The sequence below is a fragment of the Pipistrellus kuhlii genome, unplaced genomic scaffold (genome assembly GCF_014108245.1).
Source record: "Pipistrellus kuhlii isolate mPipKuh1 unplaced genomic scaffold, mPipKuh1.p scaffold_m20_p_10, whole genome shotgun sequence".
Classification (NCBI taxonomy): Eukaryota; Metazoa; Chordata; class Mammalia; order Chiroptera; family Vespertilionidae; genus Pipistrellus; species Pipistrellus kuhlii.
This window is the reverse complement of record NW_023425405.1, coordinates 42,078,960-42,102,882: the sequence shown is the minus strand read 5'-3', so window position 1 is coordinate 42,102,882 and position 23,923 is coordinate 42,078,960. Positions and strand designations below refer to the sequence as shown.

General features: G+C 40.9%; 2 protein-coding genes, 1 long non-coding RNA gene and 1 other non-coding gene across 12 annotated transcripts in view; 3 read left to right on the top strand and 1 right to left on the bottom strand.

Moving 5' to 3' along the window:
* The window catches only part of CROT (carnitine O-octanoyltransferase), a 28,170-nt gene extending 18,774 nt beyond the window's left edge, over positions 1–9,396 (top strand). For 3 of the 4 annotated variants that reach the window (XM_036429547.2, XM_036429545.2, XM_036429546.2), the window contains 8 exons: positions 2,855–2,938; positions 3,020–3,127; positions 3,564–3,694; positions 4,677–4,800; positions 5,666–5,744; positions 5,833–5,926; positions 6,048–6,167; positions 8,490–9,396. In XM_036429547.2, coding sequence (XP_036285440.1) covers positions 2,855–2,938; positions 3,020–3,127; positions 3,564–3,694; positions 4,677–4,800; positions 5,666–5,744; positions 5,833–5,926; positions 6,048–6,167; positions 8,490–8,610 — 861 coding nt within the window. In that variant the 3' untranslated portion in view covers positions 8,611–9,396. Of the gene's footprint in view, positions 1–2,854; positions 2,939–3,019; positions 3,128–3,563; positions 3,695–4,676; positions 4,801–5,114; positions 5,204–5,665; positions 5,745–5,832; positions 5,927–6,047; positions 6,168–8,489 lie in introns of those variants that run through there. The other variant, XM_045578486.1, reaches the window with a different exon arrangement.
* On the top strand, positions 2,514–2,646 carry LOC118714620. Its single transcript, XR_004986626.1, has one exon. It is a non-coding gene; the product is annotated as a small nucleolar RNA SNORA42/SNORA80 family (small nucleolar RNA).
* A 2,356-nt stretch (positions 9,397–11,752) lies between the features above and the next one.
* LOC118714341 lies at positions 11,753–14,334 on the top strand. The gene is made up of 2 exons (XR_004986550.2): positions 11,753–12,503; positions 12,786–14,334. It is a non-coding gene; the product is annotated as an uncharacterized LOC118714341 (long non-coding RNA).
* LOC118714339 (phosphatidylcholine translocator ABCB4) overlaps positions 12,658–23,923 on the bottom strand; it is a 150,441-nt gene continuing 139,175 nt past the window's right edge. For 5 of the 6 annotated variants that reach the window (XM_036429537.2, XM_036429538.2, XM_045578483.1 and 2 more), the window contains 7 exons: positions 23,452–23,552; positions 21,365–21,505; positions 18,688–18,844; positions 17,518–17,715; positions 15,923–16,129; positions 14,044–14,190; positions 12,658–13,497 (listed from right to left, as the gene is read on the bottom strand). In XM_036429537.2, the coding sequence (XP_036285430.1) occupies positions 13,291–13,497; positions 14,044–14,190; positions 15,923–16,129; positions 17,518–17,715; positions 18,688–18,844; positions 21,365–21,505; positions 23,452–23,552 (1,158 nt within the window). In that variant the 3' untranslated portion in view covers positions 12,658–13,290. Of the gene's footprint in view, positions 13,498–14,043; positions 14,191–15,922; positions 16,130–17,517; positions 17,716–18,687; positions 18,845–21,364; positions 21,506–23,451; positions 23,597–23,923 lie in introns of those variants that run through there. The other variant, XM_045578485.1, reaches the window with a different exon arrangement.

Sequence of the window (23,923 nt, the reverse complement as noted above, 5' to 3'; positions counted from 1 at the left end):
CTCTCTGACTGGCTTATTTCACTTAGCATAATGCTCTCCAGGTCCATCCATGCGGTTGCAGATGGTAAGAGTTCCTTCTTTTTTACAGCAACGTAGAATTCCATTGTGTAGGTGTACCACAGTTTTTTAATCCACTCATCTGCTGATGGGCCTTTAGGCTGTTTTCAAATCTTAGCTATTGTAAATTATGGAATAAAAAAAGACCCCAAATAGCCACAGCAATCATGAGCAAGAAGAACAAAGTTGGAGGGATCACAATACCAGGTATCAAGCTGTATTACAAAGGCACTACCATGTTTCCCCGGAAATAAGACATCCTCCGAAAATAAGACCTAGCGCATGGAAAGATAAGACATCCCCTGAAAATAAGACCTAGTGCATCTTTGGGAGCAAAAATTAATATAAGACACTGTCTTATTTTTGGGGAAACAGGGTATTCTCAAAACTGACCAATGGAACACTGAGCCAAACTAATACCTGAGCAGATTATATTGCTAAAATGAAACTAGATTACCCACTTACACCATACACTGTTCTATATACTATATACTATATACTATATACTATATACTATATGGACATGTCTTATATGTATTCATTAACACCCATATATTCATAAAATGAGTCTGATTATCTCCACATGTAATCTGCTTTTAAAATTACAGGTAGGTTTCCCTGGTAACCTAAGATGTTACAGAAAATGCAATTTAAAACCTATGTAAAACAGCATTAGTAAGTATTCACATAATGTAAAGTAAAACTGTTCTTAATTCAAGGTCCTGTTGCTGTTCTTGCCCATTGGTTCTTGAATATCTGCTTTTGCAATTACACTAATTAATCACATTTCCCTCTTGGGATTTAAAATCCTGGGGTCAATGAGCTTGTTTTCTCTACATAGGCTTTGTTGTAGGGCTTTGTGAAGGGCACATAGAAGCATGTAGCAAAAAATAGTTATTAATAGTCACAGTAGTTATTGGTTATTGCTGTGAGCCAGGTTTTATAGGAACCACTGTATAAGCATTGTTAAAATCATTTTCCACAGCAGCTGTATGAGATTAGGCATTACTAGCAAATAGGTGTGGGCTCAGAACCAAAGTCCACAACTTTATTTATTATTTATTATTTATTATTTGAAGTATGTTTTTATTGATTTTAGAAAAAGGAAGGGAGAGGGAGAGGAAAAACATCAACCAGCTGTCTCCTGCATGCCCCCTACTGGGAATCCGCCCGAAACATGAAAAAACAGTGCAGAATTCTCAAATGCCCATATCATCTAGTGATCAAAATATGGATATTGTAAAGTATAGTAATTATCATTTTATTTTCTGAGAAAGAACACATATTTAAAGTTGGAAGAACCTCATTAGGTAATGGGGAGGGTGTGCAGTAAACATGAGCCATCTAAAGAAAACAATTGCTCTTTGTACTGGAAGTCAGAGCCAGCTTGTGGATGCAATGCAAAGGTGTTCTGGAATTGTTAAGAGCACTGTGCAAAAGCAAAGGAGATGACAGACTACCTGAAGGCCAAATAGAGGATGGCCATGAACTTTAGGTAAAGACATAGGCCTGCTAGATGAGTTAAAAAGCATAACAACTTTATTCACATATCTACAAGAGTGTTCAGAAATGGCAGAAATAATGCTCAATGTTTAAGGACTGTGGGGAAGATGGGCTGGGTAACGGTGTTCCAGGTTTGAAAGCTGTATGTGGAGAAAGGCATTGCAGCGAGTGAATTTTTCCATCGTTTATTTGGAAGGACAAACTTCTTGCCTCATTTTCTCCGCGTTCCTTTGATGGCAATTACATCAGACAGCTGTTTTCTCTGTGCTGCTGCTACCACTTTACATTACATACAGTCACCATTCATGAACTGAATGTGACACTGCTAGCCTGGGGGAGGAGGAAGGGAGGCTTAACTTACAAACACAGCCCACAGGGGCGGCCCAGGTTCAGGAGGAGAAACTCGGTGTCTAACATGTCACCCTAACACGACGTAGCTCTGCTGCCCTGGACCGGGGCCATGGAGCCTGGGAGCACAGTGTACTGTTGCCAAATAGATAGCAGCCACAACATCAGGAAAGGCTCATGCGGGAGGTCAGTGCACGATACTCCAGCAGCTGAGGCCACCTGTCAGGAACAGCTACCTAATAAGACTCCCAGGTACCTGGCAAGCCCCTTTTCTAACGGCGTCCCACAACCCTGCGGTGCTTTATAGATTTACAAAGGATTTTCACAGATAATCACATACATTGCTTCATTTAAGATGATGGCATTAATCTCTAACTCTTACTGGAACCAGTTACAAAGCGTAAAACTAATGGATATACATCTGTTCAACTTAGAATTCTACCGATCCATCTCCTGGTGGAAAGCTAATAATCACTTAAAAAAAAAAAAAGAAAATATGAAAAATTCTGATGCTTTCCTGATGCTTTATTTGTTCACCTAAGTGTGACCATTTTAAGTTCACTTATATGAAGGCAGTATGTGTAACATACTGTTTAAGAATGAGTGCATGGGTTTGGATTGTTGGCAGGCCCGACCCCCTGGGTCTTTCATGTGCCCCATGCCAGAGCAAGCTGCAGACATGAACCATTGCCCGGCCTCTGCTCATAGTCTGCAGGCACTGAAGCAGGTTACACAGTAGGAAAAAAAAAAAATAAAAAAAAATAGTGGACATTGCTCTGGCTGTTGTGGTTCAGTTGGTTGAGCATACTCCCAGTACCAAGAGGTTGCTGATTCAATTCCTGGTCAGGGCACCTGTGTTAAAGAATGGAGAAAGAGCGAAAATAAAATATCGGTCAAGTTTCATCTTGATATAATGTCTTCAACATATTGTGTATTTTTGTTTCAGCATGCTCCTTTTGATGCAATGGTTATGGTAAGCATCAGCTATTATGTTGATGAGAAGATTTTGGAGAATGAAGGAAGATGGAAGGTATGTTAGAACAAATATTTTAGCTTTCTTTCTCCTCATATTTTTATAAATATAATATTCTTAATTCTTCCCCATTTTCAGGGTTCAGAAAAAGTACGGGATATACCACTTCCAGAGGAGCTTGTTTTCACTGTGGATGAGAAAGTAGTAAATGACATCAATCATGCTAAAGCCCAGCATCTCAAGCAGGTAGGATTTTTTTTTTTTAACTTTTCTTTTAGATAGTAATGCTGTCTCTCTCTTTTTCTATCCTATGTTTTTTGTTACATTTTTTTTTTTTGAGAGAGAGAGAGAGAGAGAGAGAGAGAGAGAGAGAGAGAGAGAGAGAGAGAGAAACATCAATTCATTGCCTCCCATCACACCAGGATAGAACCTGCAACATTTTGGTGTACTGGACAACCAACTGAGCCACCCGGCCAGGGCATGCTATCTCTTTTAACTACTGTATGTAAAAATAAGTGCATACTTGGCTGGCATGTAAGTATGACAGTATGAAACACTTAAATTATAGCTCTAATACCTTTAACTATGTCCGAAGTACTGTAATGCAAATGATAATCTGGCTATCTTTGGGATGTTCTGCTTAGATGATTATTCACTGTTCCCATTTCATTCTTTTTGGTAGGCATCTGATCTGCAGGTTGTGGGTTATGCCTTTACACATTTTGGCAAAAAGCTAACCAAGAAGATGATGCTTCACCCTGATACATTTGTTCAGCTTGCACTTCAACTGGCTTACTATAGACTTCATGGACGGTGAGGGACATTCATTTTCCATCTTCAGACTCTTGAACTCTAAGGATATATATCTTTACCATGGCTACTTCATTCTAACTCCCAGTATTTCCCCTACCTTTTTATCTGAGAGATAGATAGATAGATAGATAGATAGATATAGAGATAGATATTAATTGACTGCTTCCTGCATGCACCCTGACTGGGATTAAGCCACATTCTGAGCAGGTGCCCTGACCAAAAACTGAACTGGCAACCTTTCGGTACAAGGTACGATGCTTAACCAAATGAACCACACCAGCCAGGGCATGTCATCTCACGCTTTCTGTCGTAAGCAATCCAGTTGCAGCTTTGCTCGGTGCCTCTGACGTTGGCTCCATTGTGAGGTTAGAGTCAGGGTGTCAACGAGGGCTGTGTTCTCATCGGCAGGTTTTCTCAGAGAGGACCTGCTTCAGGCTCACTCATGTGGTGATTCATGGGGTTTAATTCCTCCCAGGCTGTTGCCCCGAGGCCTCTCCAACTTTCTCGCCACCTGGGCCTCTGCAGGCAGCTCCCAGGATGGCAGCCTGGCTTTCCTCAGAGCAAGGTGATGGGAGTAAGAGTGAGCTCTCTGTAACCTACTCTCAGGAGTGACATCCCACCACTTGGCATATACTTTTCATTAGAAATAAGGCACTAAGTCCATCCCACATCAAAGTGAAGGGCATGAATAGCAAGAGACCGGGATCACTACGGGGCAGGCGGCATACAGGCCACAGACCACAGACTCCAGTGTACACACCCGGACAGCAGCCAACCCTTCCACACGTTCCGTATCACACCAGACCCTGCGTGCCAGAGTAGTTTTTATTCTTTGATACTGGAATTAGCATCTTCGTTGTTGGAAGATCAACTGTAGTCTTGTGTTACTAGAACTTAATCTCTGACCAAAGCCAGCGTCATTATGTAATAACAGAGCATTTTTGTTAGAATAATACATTCTTTTTCATTTTTTTTCTTCCAGCCCAGGTTGCTGCTATGAAACAGCCATGACAAGGTTTTTCTATCATGGCCGTACAGAGACTGTGCGATCGTGTACAGTGGAAGCCATCAGATGGTGCCAATCCATGCAGGATCCTTCTGCCAGTGTGCGTATTTGAAAAGAAGACTAAACAGAATTTCTTTGTTCTCAGGGAACCTTGGCCCTTAAAGAAGTAGCTTCTTTCCCTCAGTTCCCCCGGGTCAGTAAAATACTTTCAGCCTTTTTTCGCCTGAAGTTTTCAGAACATCTGTTTGTTCATTTGCCAGAGAAGGATGTATGTGGGGAGAATAGGAAACAGGGAGCCCCTCAGAAGAAGCCTATCGGTGCCTTTTCTAGACAAAGCATCTTCAATGCCTTGAGCATTGCCCTACGATTGCTCTGCCTTTAGAATAACACCAGTGAGATGCAGACACTCCCAAGGTGCTTTTGAGAGGATGTTTTTCTTAATGAGGCGGCACGTTTCTGAAATCACAGATTCTTGTTTTGATATGTGAGAACCAGAACAGTTGGATATGTTTTGTTTTATGCCTTTGGAGGCATTTAGCCAACGGGATAGTTCCTTCCCACGGCCACTTTAGCACTGTATGTGTTTCTTTACTTTCGATAGACATAGTACATGTTACATGGTTTTAATTTCATAGAGCTGCATCATTATCATTTTGTATGACTGTTCTTTAGTTTTAAATTAGAGTTGCTTCTTTCTTTACACTTGATAATGTCACTTCAGTGCTTCCCATCAATTCCTGCTTTCCAGTCACTGGAAGGAAAGAACCGAGATGCAGGGCTTGTGGGAAAGGAAAAGCAGCAGAACAGTGAGAAAAAGACACAGCAGCACGTGTCTCAGGGTCTTCCCTAGAAATCCCTTTCCCTCCCCCCGTTACCCGCAGCCTCATTTCTCTGAGCCCAGGTTTCTTATCTGTTTGGCTTCTGTACCGTTTGTTAGTGAAGTATCTCTTGATTTTTAAAAACAGGTTCTTGAGAGGCAGCAAAAGATGCTACAAGCTTTTGAAAAACATAATAAAATGATGAAAGATTGTTCATCTGGAAAAGGTACTCACATTGTAATTATTCTAACTTGAACCAAATTCTCTCTTGTTGAAAGTTTTTTTCTAACTTCAGGTTTGGGGTTTTGTTGTAGGATTTGACCGTCATCTTTTAGGTCTTTCACTCATAGCAAAAGAGGAAGGCCTCCCTGTCCCAGAGCTCTTCACCGACCCACTCTTCTCCAGAAGGTAATAGAAGGTAGTGTCTTATGTTTACCGGTTACCCCACCCCCAACCCCCACGTTAAAAGCTCTTCAGAAACAATTGGAGCTTCGGTATGACCCTTGTGATCTCTTTCCTTTGTGCGCAGTGGAGGAGGTGGAAACTTCGTGCTCTCGACAAGTCTGATTGGTTATTTAAGGGTCCAGGGAGTGGTGGTGCCCATGATGCACAGCGGCTACGGGGTTTTCTACCACATCAGAGATGACAGGTGAGGCCGTCCTGCAGATCCTTCCTGTGCTGTGGAGTAAGAAAGCTATCGTTTTTGTTGTCTGAGTGTCTTTCCTACACTGTCATTCCATTTGTTTTATCATATGCTACTTGTTAATGGGTAATCTGTTTGTTTGTTTGTTTGTTTGTTTATTTATTTATTTATCTATTTTTACCACTGATTGTGTATTTTATTTGGGTTTCTGGAGTTTGTGGAAAGAATAAGAAAGAAAATATTAAAGCCTGGTAGGGGAGAGAGAGGTGGGAAAGAAGGTCACATAGAAATGACAGAAGGGCTTGAAGGCCCTGTTCACAGTCTGGCAGGCTCTTCACAGGGACCTTCCCAAGCCTGGGAAGCTTTATAAAAAACTAGAGGCCCGGTGTACGGATTTGTACACTGGTGGGGCCCCTTGGCCTGTGCCCTCTCGCAACCCAGGACCCCTCGGGGGATGTCAGATAGCCAGTTTGGGCCCAATCCCTGCAGGCCTGGTCAAGACCGGAGGGAGCCTGATCCTGTATGTTGAGCATCTATCTCACATGTGTCAAACACAAGGCCCACGGGCCAAATCCGTCCCGCCAGGCCTTGCAATGTGGCCCCCACTGCGCTGTCATCACTGCACTCCGCTGCGTTTTTCCATCACAATAACAGTTTATGACTGTTCAGTAAACCATTGGGCCCGCGATTTAGGCTGGATTTTAGATTTTGGCCCCTTCTCTGATTGAGTTCGACACCCCTAATCTATCTCCTGGTGGTCAGTGCACATCACATAGCGACTGGCCGGCTGGTCATTGGTCATTCAGTCACTTAGGCTTTTATATAGAGAGATAATGTGGTGAGTGACGGCAGAGGAATAGTGGTGTGAGGGTGCATTTATCCTCTCCCCCTAACATTTTGACAAAATAACCACCTATAATTCAACAAAGAAGTCCCTGCCTGAGAGACCTGCATACCGGAACAACTAAGAAAAAGTAATAATAATGTGGCTGCATTCAGCATGTAAGCAAGCAGTGAGCAGGCTTGGAGGCACTTCAGATGGAAAATGTATGTGAGCTGTCTGGAAGGGATTTTCTCATTGATTGTTAAAAGTGAAAATTGTATGACTTGAAGAAAATTGGTTTATTTTTGATATAGCATTTTATTTTAATGTACTACATGCTCATTGTAAAACATCTGTACAATAATGAAAAATGTCGATCATATAAATATTTTCATGTCCTTTATGTGAATTTTATTCATTTAATATTATTTAAAGCAATTTCCAATGCATAAACTATTCTTTTAGCTATTTTAATGATTGAATAATGTCTAGTCTTAAGGATTTCCATAATTAACCTCTTACATACAATTTCAGGTGTTTCGTTATTACAAATAACAATAATATATCCTTTTTTCATCACATCATTACCAACTCTAAGCATTATAAAACATTCTTTACCAATTTACAGGGAAAAATAACAAAAAGAATTTTTTACTGATGAACAAACCTTTTCTTTGTTACTGGTATCTGTGTACATTCTTTTGTGAAGATAGTTATTTCTTTCCATAATTTAGAAAGAAAATGAAACTTCTGAAAAATTTTGACATTTAAATAGGAATTGTTGATCTTTGAAAAGGAATATGTGTTGATGAAGCTAAGTATTTGACAATTACATGCAGTTGGAAAATGACAAGTTATGTGAAACCACTGGGTGGAAACAGGCAGGGCTTTCTGTGTGTCTCTGAGCAAATATAATCTGCTCAGGTATTAGTTTGGCTCAGTGGATAGAGCGTGGGCCTGCAGACTGAAAGGTCCCAGGTTCGATACCCATCAAGAACATGTACCTTGGTTGTGGGCACATCCCCAGTAGAGGGTGTGCAGGAGGCAGCTGATTGATGTTTCTAACTCTCTATCCCTCTCCCTTCCTCTCTGTAAAAAAAAAAAAAAAAAAAAAAAAAAAAAAAAAAATTAATAAAATATTTTTTAAAAAGTTCAGGTTTTATTGCAAACAATGGCATGAATTCGTATTCCACCTCATTTCATACAGAGGACGTGCAGGAAGGTCTGTGTTAGGGGAGAGGTGGGTGTTTACAGCAAGGCCTTGCTCCACACACTGGGAGCTCTGGCTCGTGTCTTGTCCCCCTTTGTCCTTGGTCTCCAGTCACGTGGCGCATGCAGTGTTCCCAGCATTATGTATGACGATGCCTGTGCTTTCCATGCGTCAGGTTCCATTTACCTCATGCCAGCGGGAGTCAGGCTCCATATGCTCGCCGCCAGCCATGTGGAGCCTTGCGGTGTTGTGATTTTCACCTCATACTCAATCGTTTGTTATTTGTTCTTTGCAGGTTTGTTGTGGCCTGCTCAGCCTGGAAATCCTGTGCGGAGACTGACCCAGAGAAGCTGATTCAGCTGATCTTCCAGGCATTCCAGGATATGATGCAGCTGATGAACGCGGCTCATCTCTAGAGACTCATTATGCATTAAGCACTTTCCAATCAGACCATGTGAACTGGGTGCTGGGAGTGGGTTGGTGAGGTAAGGAATGTCGACTTGAAGGAAATGTAGACGTTAATAGAATCATGTTCTCTAAACCTATACTGACATACAAAGTAGTAATACTGATTTTAAGCTTCCTCTGATGCAGCAACAATGCAAATTTTGATATAGTGACTATAGAACTATGCAGTTTTAAGATAAGCCTCAACAATGCAATTCTACAAAATTTAACAATGCAAGTCTAATTTTAACTTTTAAATATTTTTATTGATACCTGTGTAAGTTATAAATTCCTTCTCTGAACATCATGGTAGAGCAGTGATTTTCAACTTTGTTTTTAATCTTATGGCACATAAAAAATGCATTTTTTCCCAATATGACTAAAAAAGAGGTATAATTTTGATTCATTCACCCTGGACAGCTATTGTTCTGTTTGCTGTTTTCATTTTTTTTTTTTTTTTTTGACAATCAAGGAAAAAGAGGTCAGTGACATTAAACATGCCACGGCACACCAGTTGGAAATCACTGTCATAGAGTCTATCTTTCAGGCACTTTAAGCTTTTCTAATTGCCAAAGGCTACGAAATACCTGATTGGATGCTAATTTCCCTGAAATCAGTGTCTTTCACATTCGCCACAGGGATGCAAGCTTACTGTATTTGGGAGAGACCACTACTAGTTAATGGTGATTAACAAAAATAGTTTCTGCTGACCTGGCCAGGGTGGCTCAGGTGGTTGGAGTGTCATCCCATGCACTGAAAAGCTGTGGGTTCAATTCCTGGGCAGAGCACATCTCTAGGTTGTGGGTTTGATCCCTGATCAGGACATGTATGTAAGGCAGCCCATTGATGTTCTCTCACATCAGTATTTCTCTCCCTTCTGCCCTCTCCCTCTCTCTGAAGTCAATGAGCATATCTCCTGATGAGGATTTAAAAAAAAAATTTCTGTTGAACGGACAAAAAGTAAGTCGTAGTAGGGAGGTTTATACCCTCTGACACGCATTTTAAAAAAACCCTAACAAAATTCTTTTTAGTATATTTTGTAATTAGTTTGTGAATATAAAATTAAAGCACTTATATTTAAAATTAGTTATCAGAATTAATGAATACAAGGATTAAATACTGAATCAGATTCTCAGGATTTTGGTGTGTTTTTTTCTCTCTTCTGTTCAATTTTGTAGTTTCTACCCTCCAAAAATAAAACTCAAAATCATATAACTTCTTGTGTTTGAATAAGCGACTCATTCCTGTGTGACCTTATACTTTCTGACCTGTTACGTATCATTGTGTAATAATCCACCTGAACTCCCTGCTTCCCACAGTGTTATTCCTCACGACTGTGTCAGTTGACGGTGCCTATTTGGAGGTCTGCTTCTGTCTTGCCTCAGTCATGGATGCAGCTGCTGGCTGTGGCTGGGAAGTCTGAGATGGCTCTACCTACTGTCTGGGGACTGGTAGCTGGGACTCCCTCTCCTTGTGCTGTCTGACTATTCAGTATTTTAACTGGATTTCTATACTTGCCAGTGGGTGTTCTAAAGGGGAAAGGTAGAAGTTGCATGGTCCCAGGTTCGATTCTGGTCAAGGGCACTTGCCTGGGTTGCAGGCTCGATCCCCACTAGGGGGCGTGCAGGAGGCAGCTGATCAATGATTCTCATCCCCTTCCTCTCTGAAATCAATAAAAATATTAAAAAATTAAAAAGGGGCCCTAGCTGGTTTATCGGGTCTAGTAATAATTAATGTCGTTTTTAAACATTCGTTTAAAATCTTGCTTGGCGTTGACTTGTATTGACATAACCTTCAAACACGTGGTATCTACAGAACGTGTGAAGTGCAATTAACAAGTTTTGCTTGAAAAAGTTTGTGTTTGGTTTGGTTTTTGTTGCAAAACTAGGGCTAAGAAGATGGCGGATGAAGAGCATATTCGGCACTGCATGCTTTACGAGTTCCAATTAGGAAGAAAAGCAAGTGAGGCTGCAAAAAACATCTGTAGTGCTCTTGGTCAAGATGCAGTTAGCGCCAGAAAATGCCAGCGTTGGTTTGAGAAATTTCGCGAGGGAAATTTTTTGTTAGATGACAAGAGTGGTCAAGGCCGTGTGTCCAATTTTGATCAAGAAGCTCTTCAAGCTCTTTTGGTGCAAAATCCTCAAATTACCCAACAAGAGCTTGCGACAACTTTAAATTGTTCACAAAAAACAATTTCCAATCAATTGCGTGCACTTGGCAAAGTCCAAAAGTTTGGAAAATGGGTTCCTCATGAGTTGACCGACAACAACCGTAATCAAAGAGTCACAATTTGCAGTTCGCTCCCCTCTCGTGAAAACCGTTTGCCGTTTTTAGAGCAAATTGTTACTGGAGATGAAAAATGGGTGCTGTATGTTAATTTGAAAAGGCGGCCTCAATGGTTGGACAAAAATGAGGCTCCGCAGCCCACGCCAAAACCTGACTTGCATGCGAAAAAAGTGATGTTGTGTGTTTGGTGGAATTTTAAAGGAATTCTTCATTATGAACTTTTACCATCTAACCAAACCATTACAAGTGCAGTGTATAGTGCCCAATTGGAAAGGTTAGCCCAAGCTTTAAGAGAAAAAGAACCTGCGCTGATTAATCGGAAGGGCGTAATTCTTCACCACGATAACGCACGACCACATACTGCAAGAATCACTGCTGAAAAACTGCGCCAGTTGGAATGGGAAGTTCTCCCTCAACCTGCATATTCTCCTGATATTGCCCCTTCCGATTACCATTTGTTTTGTTCTTTGCAAAACTTTCTTCTTGGAAAAAAATTTAATAATGAAGAATGCCTCAAAAATGCATTGACCGAATTTTTTGCATCAAAATCGCAAGAATTTTACAACAGAGGGATTAAAATGCTTCCTGAGCGTTGGGCACAAGTAGTAGAAAACAACGGCAACTATATTGTTGATTAAATTTTGTTGTATTGTTTAAATAAATTCGATTAAAAAAAAAAGTATTAGAAAACGACATTAATTATTACTAGACCTAATAGCTCAATGGATAGAGCATCAGCCTGTGGACTGAAGGGTCCCAGATTCTATTCTGGCAAAGGGCACATGCCTGCGTTGTGGACTCACCAGTAGGGGGCGTGCAAGGAGGCAGCCAATCCATGATTGTCTCATCATGGATGTTTCTCTCTCTCCCTCTTCTCTAAAATCAATAAAATATATTTAAAAAATAAAAAGGAGACCCTCTTATAAAAAATGTAAATAGACACAAGAGGGGACATGATAGTTGTAGCAATCCATCACCTAAAAATGACAATAGATTTAATAATACTGGTTGGATGTCCTTTCTGTTCTTACATTTTCATATGTTATGAATTTGGTAAGTCTGGTATATTTCTTTGTAAAAACATTGAGTTGGCTTCTATGAACTCTGGACCTTTTCCTCACAAGTACAATTTTGTAGACTAAATTTCCAGGCACTTTACAGTCATTTGGTCTATTATTTTAAAATATTATCTAAAGAGTATTTTAGCAATGGGTCACCTCCTGGGAAGGAGTCTCTTCTTACTCCTGCTTTAACACGTTTCCCTCCATCGCCTCAAGTTAAAAGTCACCCAGAATGCTCTACAGAGAGCAGACCTACTGAGTCAGTTTCCAGGGCATATGCCCATGATCTTCATCAGCCAAGTTTGGGAACAATCACACAAGAATAAGTTGAATTCTGCTCACGTTGAGTCACTATGCTAAAGCCCCTTGCCCTGTTGTTCTCCTCTTGGTTAATCTGAAATTGTCTACTGATACACACAGTCACATTTAAAACATCTTTGGTAATACAGTATATGGTTTATTACAGGTAGAAGAACTTGCTTTGAATACCAGCCTAAATAATTGATTTTGCTGAGGTAAACTGGAAAAAATATTTCAGTGTGGTTAGTTTCCAAGGGTTGCCTGGAATATTTCTTTTTGCCCTTCATCTAAATATATTTCCTTCCTGTTAGGAGAAGTGGGTTCACATCCTGGGAATATTAGTATTATTTGGAAAAAGCAATACAATTGTTATAGAAAAAGAATTTTTATTGGTATTTCCAGTGTTACAAATTATACTGATATATGTACAATAATTATTCATGAGTTTAAACATTTATTTAAAAGAAATACTTGATATCTTTCTTTTTGCTTTACAGAATGAATGTGTGCGTGCATAGTTACCTTGTCTAAGGGAAACTGTATTTTTCTCTTGGACTATCCTAAAGTTGGGGATACATTAATTTAAAAAAAAAAATCAATGCCCAGTAGAATAATTTAGAAACCCACCCAGGGAGAGAGTAGGCTTTTGAACAACTTATATTTTCTTTGAACTTGGGGAAAATGTTCTCAAAACATCCATCTAACCAACTGTTCAGAACCATAATAACTGTGGCTTATGGCTTCTACTAATTCTACAGCTTTCTATACCTGAACTTCGCTCTTTCCCCCTGTATGTTTTTGAAAACTCAGGAAGAGCTAAGCTGTTTTTATATTTCATTAAGAAATGTCTTGATGATTTATAACTCCAAAATTCCAAATGTTGTCATAGCAAACCCCAGATTGGATGTACCTGTATTTTATGATGACTTAGAAACTTCTTCTACAAGTCAGCAAAAGTTGTAGAATGTTTTGAGTTTATTTTTGATATGCGATAACAAGAGTTCATGAGTTCTGCGCGCCGGCCTGGACGCTGACCATGGAGAAGTAGAGGCCCTTCTGCGCCAGCAGCTGCTGGTGGGTGCCGTGCTCCCTGATCTTGCCGTTCTGGAACACCACGATCAGGTCCGCGTTCTGGATGGTGGACAGGCGGTGCGCGATCACAATGCAGGTGCGGCCTTCTCTGGCCTTGTCCAGGGCTTCTTGGACAATCTATACACAAATCAGATCAGAAGAAGCCTTACCTTAATTATATGAATAGGTTTTAGCATTAAATTTAAAAATGTTACCATCCAAGCAAGAAAATGTCATTCCTTATCTCTTTGAATATTTGCCTCTATGCCTGTGTATTAATATAATTTGACGTCACATACAGTTATGTTCTTTTTAATTATAATAAGAATGGATTGTCACTACAATCTTCACAAGTAGTAAAAATTTCTAACTAGTCACAAAATATTTGACGGAACTAGGTCCCTTTTATTGAGTATTTTCCATGAGGATTAATATGCTAAAATGATTTATGCAGCCTTTTCTTTTGAATACTTTACTTTTAGTGCATTTCTAAACGTAATGCATGATCATTTTAGAAAAACTGGAAAATACTGAAAGGAATAAGAAAATGTTCTACCTCAAAATAACCACTGTCTAAATTTCTATTTACTTTTTTTCTGTGCTTACGTTTGTTTTTTTCATGGCTAATAGCACAAAACCCTTCTGTTTTACAGATTAAATAGGATGTGAGGTGGAAGACCGTACTTTTTCACTTTCAGTGTCCAGAGCGGAAGTAGCTTCATCCAACAGCAGGAATCGAGGTTGTCTGATGAGGGCTCGGGCGATCGCAATCCTCTGTTTCTGACCTCCTGAGAGTTGAGTCCCCTTATCTCCCACTTTTGTGTCGTATTTCTGCAAGTCAGTCAACAAAAGTAATGAAGGTCCTAACCCAGCAAAATTACTGATGTTATAATGAATAAACTTTTACTTAACATATGACAGTACTACTTACAAGGAAAAAAAATTTGGAATCAATAAAAAAGTTTCTGTATCAGCTACTTAGTTGTCCATTTAATGTTTGTTTTTTTACATTTAACAGAAAGTTTGTTTTCAAAATCCAAATAGAAAATGAGTGACCTTAATTTTCACTGGTATTCTGCAACAAATTCTCGAATTCCTACCATTATCATTCTGTCATTTGATGTCACCAGAGTCCTAAAAAGGTTAAATGTTAATGTTTAAGGCTTAAAATTCTTTAAAAATTGATATAATTAGATGAGCAATAAGGAACCCAGTTTGTTCTCTTTTATACTCATTCACTCACTTAAATATTTCCTGGGTACCTGTTATGCCCAGAACTATGGGAAGTGTGTAAAAATGAATTCAGCTTTATTCCTATCCCAAAGGAATTAAAATCTAAAGAGAAATGCATATTCAGCATTCAATACAAGTTAAGTAGCAAATAAGTTATACAGGCAACATGCTATGAAAGAACACAGAGGGAGCTGAAACCAGTTTGGCTCAGTGGATAGAGCGTTGGCCTGAGTACTGAAAGGTCCCCGGTTCGATTCCTGTCAAGGGCATGTATGTTGGTTGCCGGCGCATCCCCAGTAGGGGGCGTGCAAGAGGCAGCTGATGGATGACTCTCATCGATGTTTCTAACTCTCTCTATTCCTCTCTGTAAAAAATCAATAAAATATATATTTTTAAAAATCACAGAGGGAGATAGAATTGTGGAGATAAGGTGGGACAAGGAGAAAGGGGAGATAAATTATACTTTAGTAGAGAACTTGGTAAGCTTCATGTTGAGAGAACACTCTAAGCCAGAAAACGCACAGAATGGATAAAAGTACAAATTGAGTTGGTTCAGTTTACAGTGAACTGAATACTACTCAGCAATAAAAAGGGAATTAGGCTAAGAAAAGCTCATCTCAAACAGTTGTATACTGTATGTTTATATAATGTTCTAAAAGTGGGAAGTTACAGAAATGAGCAGTCAGTGGTTGCAGAGGTTGGAGGAGTGAGAGTGGGAAGGAGGGATACGAGCTATGAAAGGACAGCATGAGGGATCTCTGTGGTGATACAACGTTGTGTGTCTCGACTGTGATGATGGATACATGAATCTATAATGCAGTAAAATTGTACAGAACTAAATACACACACATACAAACATGTACACGTAAGACAGTGTGAATGAGATCTGGGGATTGTATCAACGTTAATATCATGCTGTTGTTTTTCCATTTTGTCACCGGAGAAAACTTGGTAAAAGGTACATAAGATCCTCCTATCCCTTGACAACTGCATGCGAATCTATACTTATCTCAGAATAAAGTGTTTAATTAAAAAAAAAAAAAGTATCACCAGGGATACTTGGCCTCAGTCTGAATGCAGCCCACCAGTTCTCAACCCACAATACGGAGCATTGACTTCACCTCATTTCTCACTACATTTGTATGAGGCAGCCGTGACATCAGGACACTTGGAATCATGAAGTTCCGTGTCTTGTCCAAGGTCAGAGGGCTGGTAAATAGACACCTGTTACCAGACCATTGGCGTTTGACTTTGGGAACTGGGGGGGGGGAGGGTTTGAAACTGTGCAGTTGATTCAGATTTCATCCTAATACGTTACCCATTAACTTACGTGGGGTAAGGTCTCGATGAAAGGATGGATGTTGGCGGCTTTGGCTGCACGCACAATCTCCTCCTGGGACACGACCCGGCTGTTGTCTCCATATGCGATGTTCTCGGCGATGCTGTAGTCGAACAGGATGGGCTCCTGGGACACGATGCCCAGCTGGGCTCGGAGCCACTGGAGGTTGAGTTTCTTTGCCTCTTGACCATCCAGCAGCTGAAAACCAAAGTCCACAAATTATAAGAAAGGCTTGAAAAGGAAAAACTAAATGGATGTGGGTGCATTTGGGCATCAGCAGTTCGTGAAATACCAGGCCTCAGAGCCCCTACACACTTACACTATTGGAGGCCAGCATGACCGTTATGATGATCATGCTGTCCCTTTCTTGGCCTAATTGGCAAAATGACAGCACATCGGGTCCTGTCTTCATATTCCTCTTTGTCCCTATCTGCCCTCTTCAGGCAAGGGTACCATCCCCTGCCATTAGGAAGCCCAGAATTAGGTGTTCTACTCACACCTGCTGTCCCCAGAATGACTCCAACCTCTCAACTTGACTTGTCCCCCGCCCGTAGGCAGACCAGGACAAAAAGCAGATTCTGAAAGCTGGTTACCTCCTGACCTACTTCTACTTCTCTTTCCCCTGAGATCTACCAGCCCCAACTGTTCTCTCTCTGACAGCACCAAGGACAAAAGCTCAAGGGGAAGTGTGCAGGTCAAAGGGCAGGGTCCTTGGGGGAATGGTTTGGTTGGTGGCAGTTTTGATTATTTTTTGTTTGCTGTAAGCAGGAGGCATGGTGCTTCCAGAGGAGCCTTGTGATGTAGTGACTGCAACGCAGCTTCCTGCAAGGTTGGAGTCACCAGAGAAGAAACAGACACAGGTTCACTTAGTCTTGACCTCTCAATCAAGAGATCCCCGCCAGTATTAGCTCGGCATAGCCACGGTGCTGAGCTGGTTTGTCCGTGTTCATAACTGCCAAGTGACTGAAACAAGGTTGAACACGCTGGTGACTGTCTACATGGGGGTGGGCTCCCAGGGCTAGGTCGGTGGGTGCTAGCTACCCAAGGTGATGGAAGAGGCGGGCAGTATCAGAGCTGAGGCTTCACTTACGGAAGAGAGCTGGAGCTCGATCCCAGGAAATCAATGATGAAAACCAAACACGGATGGGCTGAAAGTGTCAAAGCCAGAGAGCCTGGCATTTAGGGTTGGAGAAGGTAAAGCAGAAGGGGGTGGGGAGGGAACAAGCAGGCACCAGCTTGTCCTGGCAGCCTATTTAGCACTCTGGCGGGAGTTTTAGTGCTTTCCTTTATAAACCAGGAACTGAGGGTTTAGGGTTTACAGAGAAGGATAAGACCTGCTCCAAAGGCCCATGGCAGATAGAGGTCAACTTCATATTCACTATTTCCCTGAACTAAATTCCAGATGTTCTACCTGACTGTTCCAATATCTGTCTGATTCTGGGTGTCGGTTCAGGGTTTATAGAAGGTGGTCATCCTATCAGATAGGACTGTGGGTCTTACGCAGGTTTTTTCACTGGGGGCACATTGGTTTAACCACTTGAGATAGCGCCTCCAATCAGGTTACCGATGGAAGGAAGTGCACGCACCACGGTTCCAGACGTTGGGTCGTAGAAGCGCTCCAGCAGCTGGACCACCGTGCTCTTCCCGCAGCCGCTGCTGCCCACCAGGGCCAGCGTCTGGCCCTTCTTCACCTCCAGGCTCAGCCCCTGCAGCACCGGCACGTCGGGCCGGGTCGGGTAGTTGAACACGACTTCGTTAAACGTCACATTTCCTTCAAACTTATCCTAAAAACACACACACACACACACACACATTGTTTTAATGTTGCTATTGTAAATCGGTCTGGTCCTTATTGTAACACACAGTTTTATTTCAAGAAAACTTTACCAAAGACTGTAGTAAAAAAAAGACATAAAAATCCTATTCAGTACAAGGACTAACACCTGTTCATACGGACAGAAAACTGTTCTATAAAACGAAGATGGGTAACAGGTTACACTAAATAGTCGTATCATAGACAGTGGTTATGTAACCTTGATTTCTGGTTTATTTAAGACAAATGTTTAGCGTTCTCAAAGGAGAATTGGGAGCAGGGAACCAAGGTAGTGGTTAAAGATTCAAAGGTGTGGGAAGGTAGGGCATTCCACCTGCAGGCTCAGTGGGCAGCCAGTCCCAAGCCCTGGCATCCTCTTTCTCTCACTAACACAGCAAGTTTCTCAGAACAGGAATACTGGGAAAAGTCCCAGGAAGATGGCCTCTCTCTGTACCCACTCTGCCTCTTGTGCAGTAAAATGTACAGCAGCTCGTGTTGTGCAAAGAACCCTCCCATCCAAGCTCGAGTTAACTTTGGAAACAGTAAAGTGTACGACTACTCCTGTGAATGCAGTGGCCTTCTTACCAATTGTCATTCAGTCATCACAAGATGTGATTACAGCCAAACTGCTCATGGCATTTACATACAGAATCACATGCATATACCTTCACTCAGAAATGACTAATAGTTTTCATAAACATTAGGACTTTTTTTTTTTTTTTTTTTTTTTTACTTTTGATGTGCTAAACTTCAGAATCCTTGAAACTCCCTATGGAATTTTAAAATGCCAAGAAAGTTGGCCAAATCCTAGATCTGTAAATATCATTAAGATGAATAAATGTCAGTGTGATCATTATAGATTTATCCTGGGGTCACAACCCAGCAGACAGCAGACCTTGGGGAAACGATTAACCAAGCACGCAGAAGGCGGCAGAGAACTCACCGGCCTCAGGCCTTCCTCGCTGTAGCTGTCAATCAGAGGTTGTCTTTCAAACAGCATGAACAAGTGGGCTGCGGACAACTTGGCTTTGGCGTAGTCTGGAGCAAAAGAGCTGGCATGTCCTAGCGCCACTGCGCCAAACACGATTGCTGAAAACACCCTAGAGACAGGAAGGAGAGGGATTAAAACGTCAGCCTGCATAATTAGCTCCATGTTTAAAAGTCCACAGACACACTGCCCAGCAGCACTGATATTTTTTAACCCCCTTAGTCATGCTCCCACCCCACCTCACCCCACATTCCCGTGAAATTCCAGTAACTAAGGAGCAAAATCCACAGGCGAGGAGGGTCACCATGGAGGGTTTCTTTATTCCTTAGGTGCCTCTACTTCCTTAGAGTTCCTGTAACTTTCCACAGTTCTCCTTTTGGAAGTGGCTTATAACTGAATCTGATTTGTAATCTCCAGGAACGTTAACGACCAGGGATACCCGTTTTAGAGCTGAGGGAACTGGAGTAGAGCGCGTGTTCAGGGGCTTGGTCAGCGCCAAGTCATGTTTCCTCTTGAATCTACAGCCCTGACGGCCAGTGTGAGGTTTCTGCCAGACTCCCACACAAACACCAGTGACCACTGGGGTTAAAGAGTTTGGGTAAGGAAAAAACCGAGCCTTTACCAGAAATAGCCTTTCCTGAGAATTAAGATAATTATTGACACTACCCTGAAACAATCGTCCTAAGCTAACGGTCTCCTTCCTAATTAAATAGTCTTTAGAGGACAGACATGGATTATAACTGTGCTTACGAAGGGCCAAAGATTCCAGGACCTTCATCTCCTCAAAGCCATTTGCTTCTGGCACCAGACCTCCCTCAGAGGAAGGTAGAGGGAGAAAACCCCTATCTGGTCATAATGGGAACGTAAAACCTTTTTGCTCCTACCAAGCTTCTACATCTAGGATATTAAAATGTGTTTTAATGACACGGGGACAGGAATGGTGGGTACAGTAAGGCTCTCAAATACTTGGTAAGTTTGGTTACCAAAAATTAAATTGCCAAATAGTGATGAAGCCATGTGTAGTTGCCTAGCTTTCCTATACCAATCTAGTGTTAGCACGGAAGATTAAAAACTGGCTTCGATGCCAAAACTGGTTTGGCTCAGTGGATAGAGCGTCGGACTATGGACTGAAAGGTCCCGGGTTCGATTCCGGTCAAGGGCATTTACCTTAGTTGCAGGCACGTCCCCAGTGGGAGATGTGCAAGAGGCAGCTGGTCGATGTTTCTCTCTCATCGACGTTTCTAATTCTCTATCCCTCTCAATTCCTCTCTGTGTAAAATCAATAAAAATATATTAAAAAAAAAAAACTGGCTTCAAGTTATCCAGAGTTTACTATTTTGATGGTAAAAATGAAACAAAAAAAAAAGACCCATTTTCTCAGTGATATTTTCCTAGACAGTAGAAATACTCCAAGTTGTCAGTCCCCCGAGCTGAGCTGCATTTTTCCATTTGATCTTCCCAAACCACTTTCTACTCTCTGCCCATCTCGATGTTGCACTTTCCCCATCTGTCAGGGGCTGACCCTTCGTGGACTGCACCAACAGCTTTTCTGTCCTCTGGCGTCTGATGGGGTTTGGCAATGAAGGGGACTGGCTGGGGGTGCGAGGGCTGGAGGAGAGGGAGGCCAGGGTATTTGGTTTCTTTCTGTTTGCTATGTCATTGGTATGCCTCCACCAAAGAGGACAGAGGGCACTTTTCTTTTTTTTTCCATAGTATTTCAATTTCGGATGAAAAGAACGGCTTTTAAACACTTCACCTTCCTTGTTTTGACTTTTTTTTTTTTAGTGGTTCCTCAGTAGTGCTTTAAAATCACCACATCAGAGTAGAAATATGCCAAGTGATCTCAAAAAAAGAATGGCTTCCCTTTGGCAAGACTAGGCTGCAACTTAATTGAAAGCATTTAGCATATTTTGAAAAGAGGAATGTATCAATTAGAAAGACCACTGGTTAGCCTTGGAAATCAAGCAAATAGGAGAGAGACTAAGGCAAATGTTGGCACGGTCATCCCAAGTCTGGTTAGGGGACAGAGCCTTTGCCAGATGTCAGGCAAGCATTCCCTTCTCCTTGACAAGGCCATCTGTGGTTGCCCATAAAGAGCAAGCTATTTAACCCTCTGTTTTCAGTCTATGGTCACCAGTGACTTTCTAACTATGATTTCTATCTGCCTACATTATACAATAAGAAAATTTGCTATCCTCTTGTCTGGAGTTCTAGCCAGTCCTAAAATTCTGGTTTATGATGAACTGGGTTAGTTTTTGACACTCCAGTGATTAAACTGTCCTTATAGTATTGATTAGATCAGATTTCTGTAGTTGATTCAACTCTCTAAACTTATTTTAGGACAAGAGAGGAGTTTTTTCTACTCTAAAATTTTGCATAGATATATTGAAATCTTACTATAGAATATTCTTAATATTTTAAAAATTGCCCTCACCAGTTTGGCTCAGTGGACAGAGCGTTGGCTTGCAGACTCAAGTGTCCCAAGTTCGATTCTGATCAAGGGCATGTACCCAGTAGAGAGTATGCAGGAGGCAGCTGATCGATGTTTCTCTCTCATCGATGTTTCTAACTCTCTATCCCTCTCCCTTTCTCTCCGTAAAAAATTAATAAAATATATTTAAAAATTACTTACAGAATAACATCTCTGAAGAGCATATGTCCATTCACGATGAGATAGGCACCAAATCGAAAACAACCAGCATAGGAAAAATACATAAATGCTTGTGAAATACTAAAAGTAATTCCATAGATGTGTGCCTTCCGTACAGAATTTCTGAAAAGCAAATTAGAGCATTCATAACCATCTCTTCGACCACTCTTGGCACTGTGCAGTGGAAAGAGCACAGCTTCTAAGTCTGCTTGACCTGGGTTTATCTTCTGCTCCAGCTATCTTAGTTTAAGTGACTTAATCTTTCTATGTAGCAGTTTTCTGATTTGTACAATGAGGATAACCAATATGATGCAGAATTGTTTTGAGAACTAAATAAACAATATAAATCTCTAGCTTAGAACCTAGCTCTTAGCGGTTGTTCAAATGATAGTTGCTGACCCAGACAGTCAATCCCTATGATGTAAACATGATTATTGTGTTAAAAATATTGAGGATGTCAAAGTTAGCACTAAACTTTGAGTTGTCTGAATGTGGTTTCTTTAATATCATTATCTTGTCTTCTATGACTAGTTATCATCTTTTATGTCAAAACTCATCTTTCTGATTCAGAAAAGTAGTGTCACTGAGGTTTATATAAAAACACATTGGCCAGTCTTTCCTCAGCTAGATGCCATCAGCCCCAATAAGTTTTTAGTATTATTTCTAACTAGATCCCATCCTCAGTATAGCTAATGATTATTCTAAATCCTCTAAAAGAACAATAATTTACTTTTAGATTAGAATGATTAGGAAGAAAGCATTTGCCAAGAGAGAAAAGTCAAAGTATTACTGACTTGGATGACTTTTAAGTCATGCGCTATGATTATTATTACAATACTAATAACACTGAAAAATTTACAATGATATTGAATCTTTAAATTGCAATCAAATTAGCCGAAGCTGGTTTGGCTCAGTAGTAGAGCGTCGGTCTGCAGACTGAAAGGTCCCAGGTTTGATTCCGTCAAGGGCATGTACATTGGTTGCGGGCACATCCCCGGTAGGGGGTATGCAGGAGGCAGCTGGTCGATGTTTCTCTCTCATCAACGTTTCTAGCTCTCTATCTCTCTCCCTTACTCTCTGTAAAAAATCAATAACATATATTTTAAATTGCAATCAAATTAGAAATTAGCTTTAGCATTCTATTATTCCTTAATTCCTTGCAGTTCCAATAAACCACAAGGTTATAAATAATGCCTAATGTATATGTCAAATACCAAGTGGACAGAAAAATGTAGCTGCATGAAGTATACCTAAAAAGGAGATAGAATAAATTGAGAATTTCAGATATCCGTTTTCAAATCTGTAAGTGTTCAAACTATCCCAGTCTACAGAGTTGTAATCTAAGTTGTATTCAGTTTTGTTAGTATTAAAATATATTCACAACACCTGACTTAGAAAACCAATGAGGCTGATGCTCATATCTGAGGGCCCCAAAGTGTGGTGACAGAAGGTAACCAGACTTACGACGATCATTCCATTATATATGTAAGTACTAAGCCACTATGTTTTACAACTGCAATTACTATAACATTGTAAGTCAATTATGCTTTAATAAAAAAATAAAATAAAACTTATGAATTGTTTATTTCTGGAATTTTCCATGTAATATTTCAACCGGCGTTGACAAGGTTACTGAAACTATGGAAGGCAAAACCGTGGATAAGGTTTAACTAAAAAACAAGCCTCTCCTTTGGCTCAGTCTACACAATCCAAAGAAAATAAAGGTTTAAAGCAGTTTCCCAAAAGCAATGTTTGTCCTGCCTCAGCCAGATGGGCTGTTTCTGTTGTCGGCACTGATGAACAAAAACTTGCACAGTCTTCTAGACCTTCGATTCTTGGAGACCCATTGTATTGTTTTTAAAAGAGATAGGAAAATCTGATCCTGTGGCTCAGTTGCATCAAAAAGCTAGTTATTTTCAGTAAGATAATTAGCAAAAAATAAAAAAGTAAAAATGCCATCCTTACAGTTGCATTAGTGCTTGGAGCAACAGAGGTTTATTATCTTTTGGGGACAATAACTCAGCCTAAGGCTGGCACTCGGTTCTTAGTAACGATCATGTGTTCATTACCTGTAAGGTCCGTACAATTTTTCCACATACATTGATTCAAATTTTTTTTCCTGGGTCAAGGACACAACCGTCCTAATATTTTCTATCGCCTCTGTTGCAATCTGTAATGTAGAACAGATCTTGATTAGACATGGGGCTTTTCCTTCTGAAACAACGAAAAACATAAACCATGAGGCACTCTGAAAAGAATCCTGAAGGGTTTGAAGTTCCTCCATTTTGAACGCAAAGACATAACAATGTGTTCTTTAAGACGAGCTGAACGACACAACTGGCAACCTGAAAAGCACTTGTGGTTGTGCCAAGTGCATTGGACAGGTTTCTGTATTCTGGGCAGACCAAAAAGCTTAGGGCAAGAACGGTAGCCTGAGCACTAGAGACTGATTCTATTCCCAGCCCTGCCCCCAGGCAGGTACTTGACTGACTTCAGTCAGACCTTCATGGCTTGCTTTCATCACAGGGTGGAGTCCTAGAG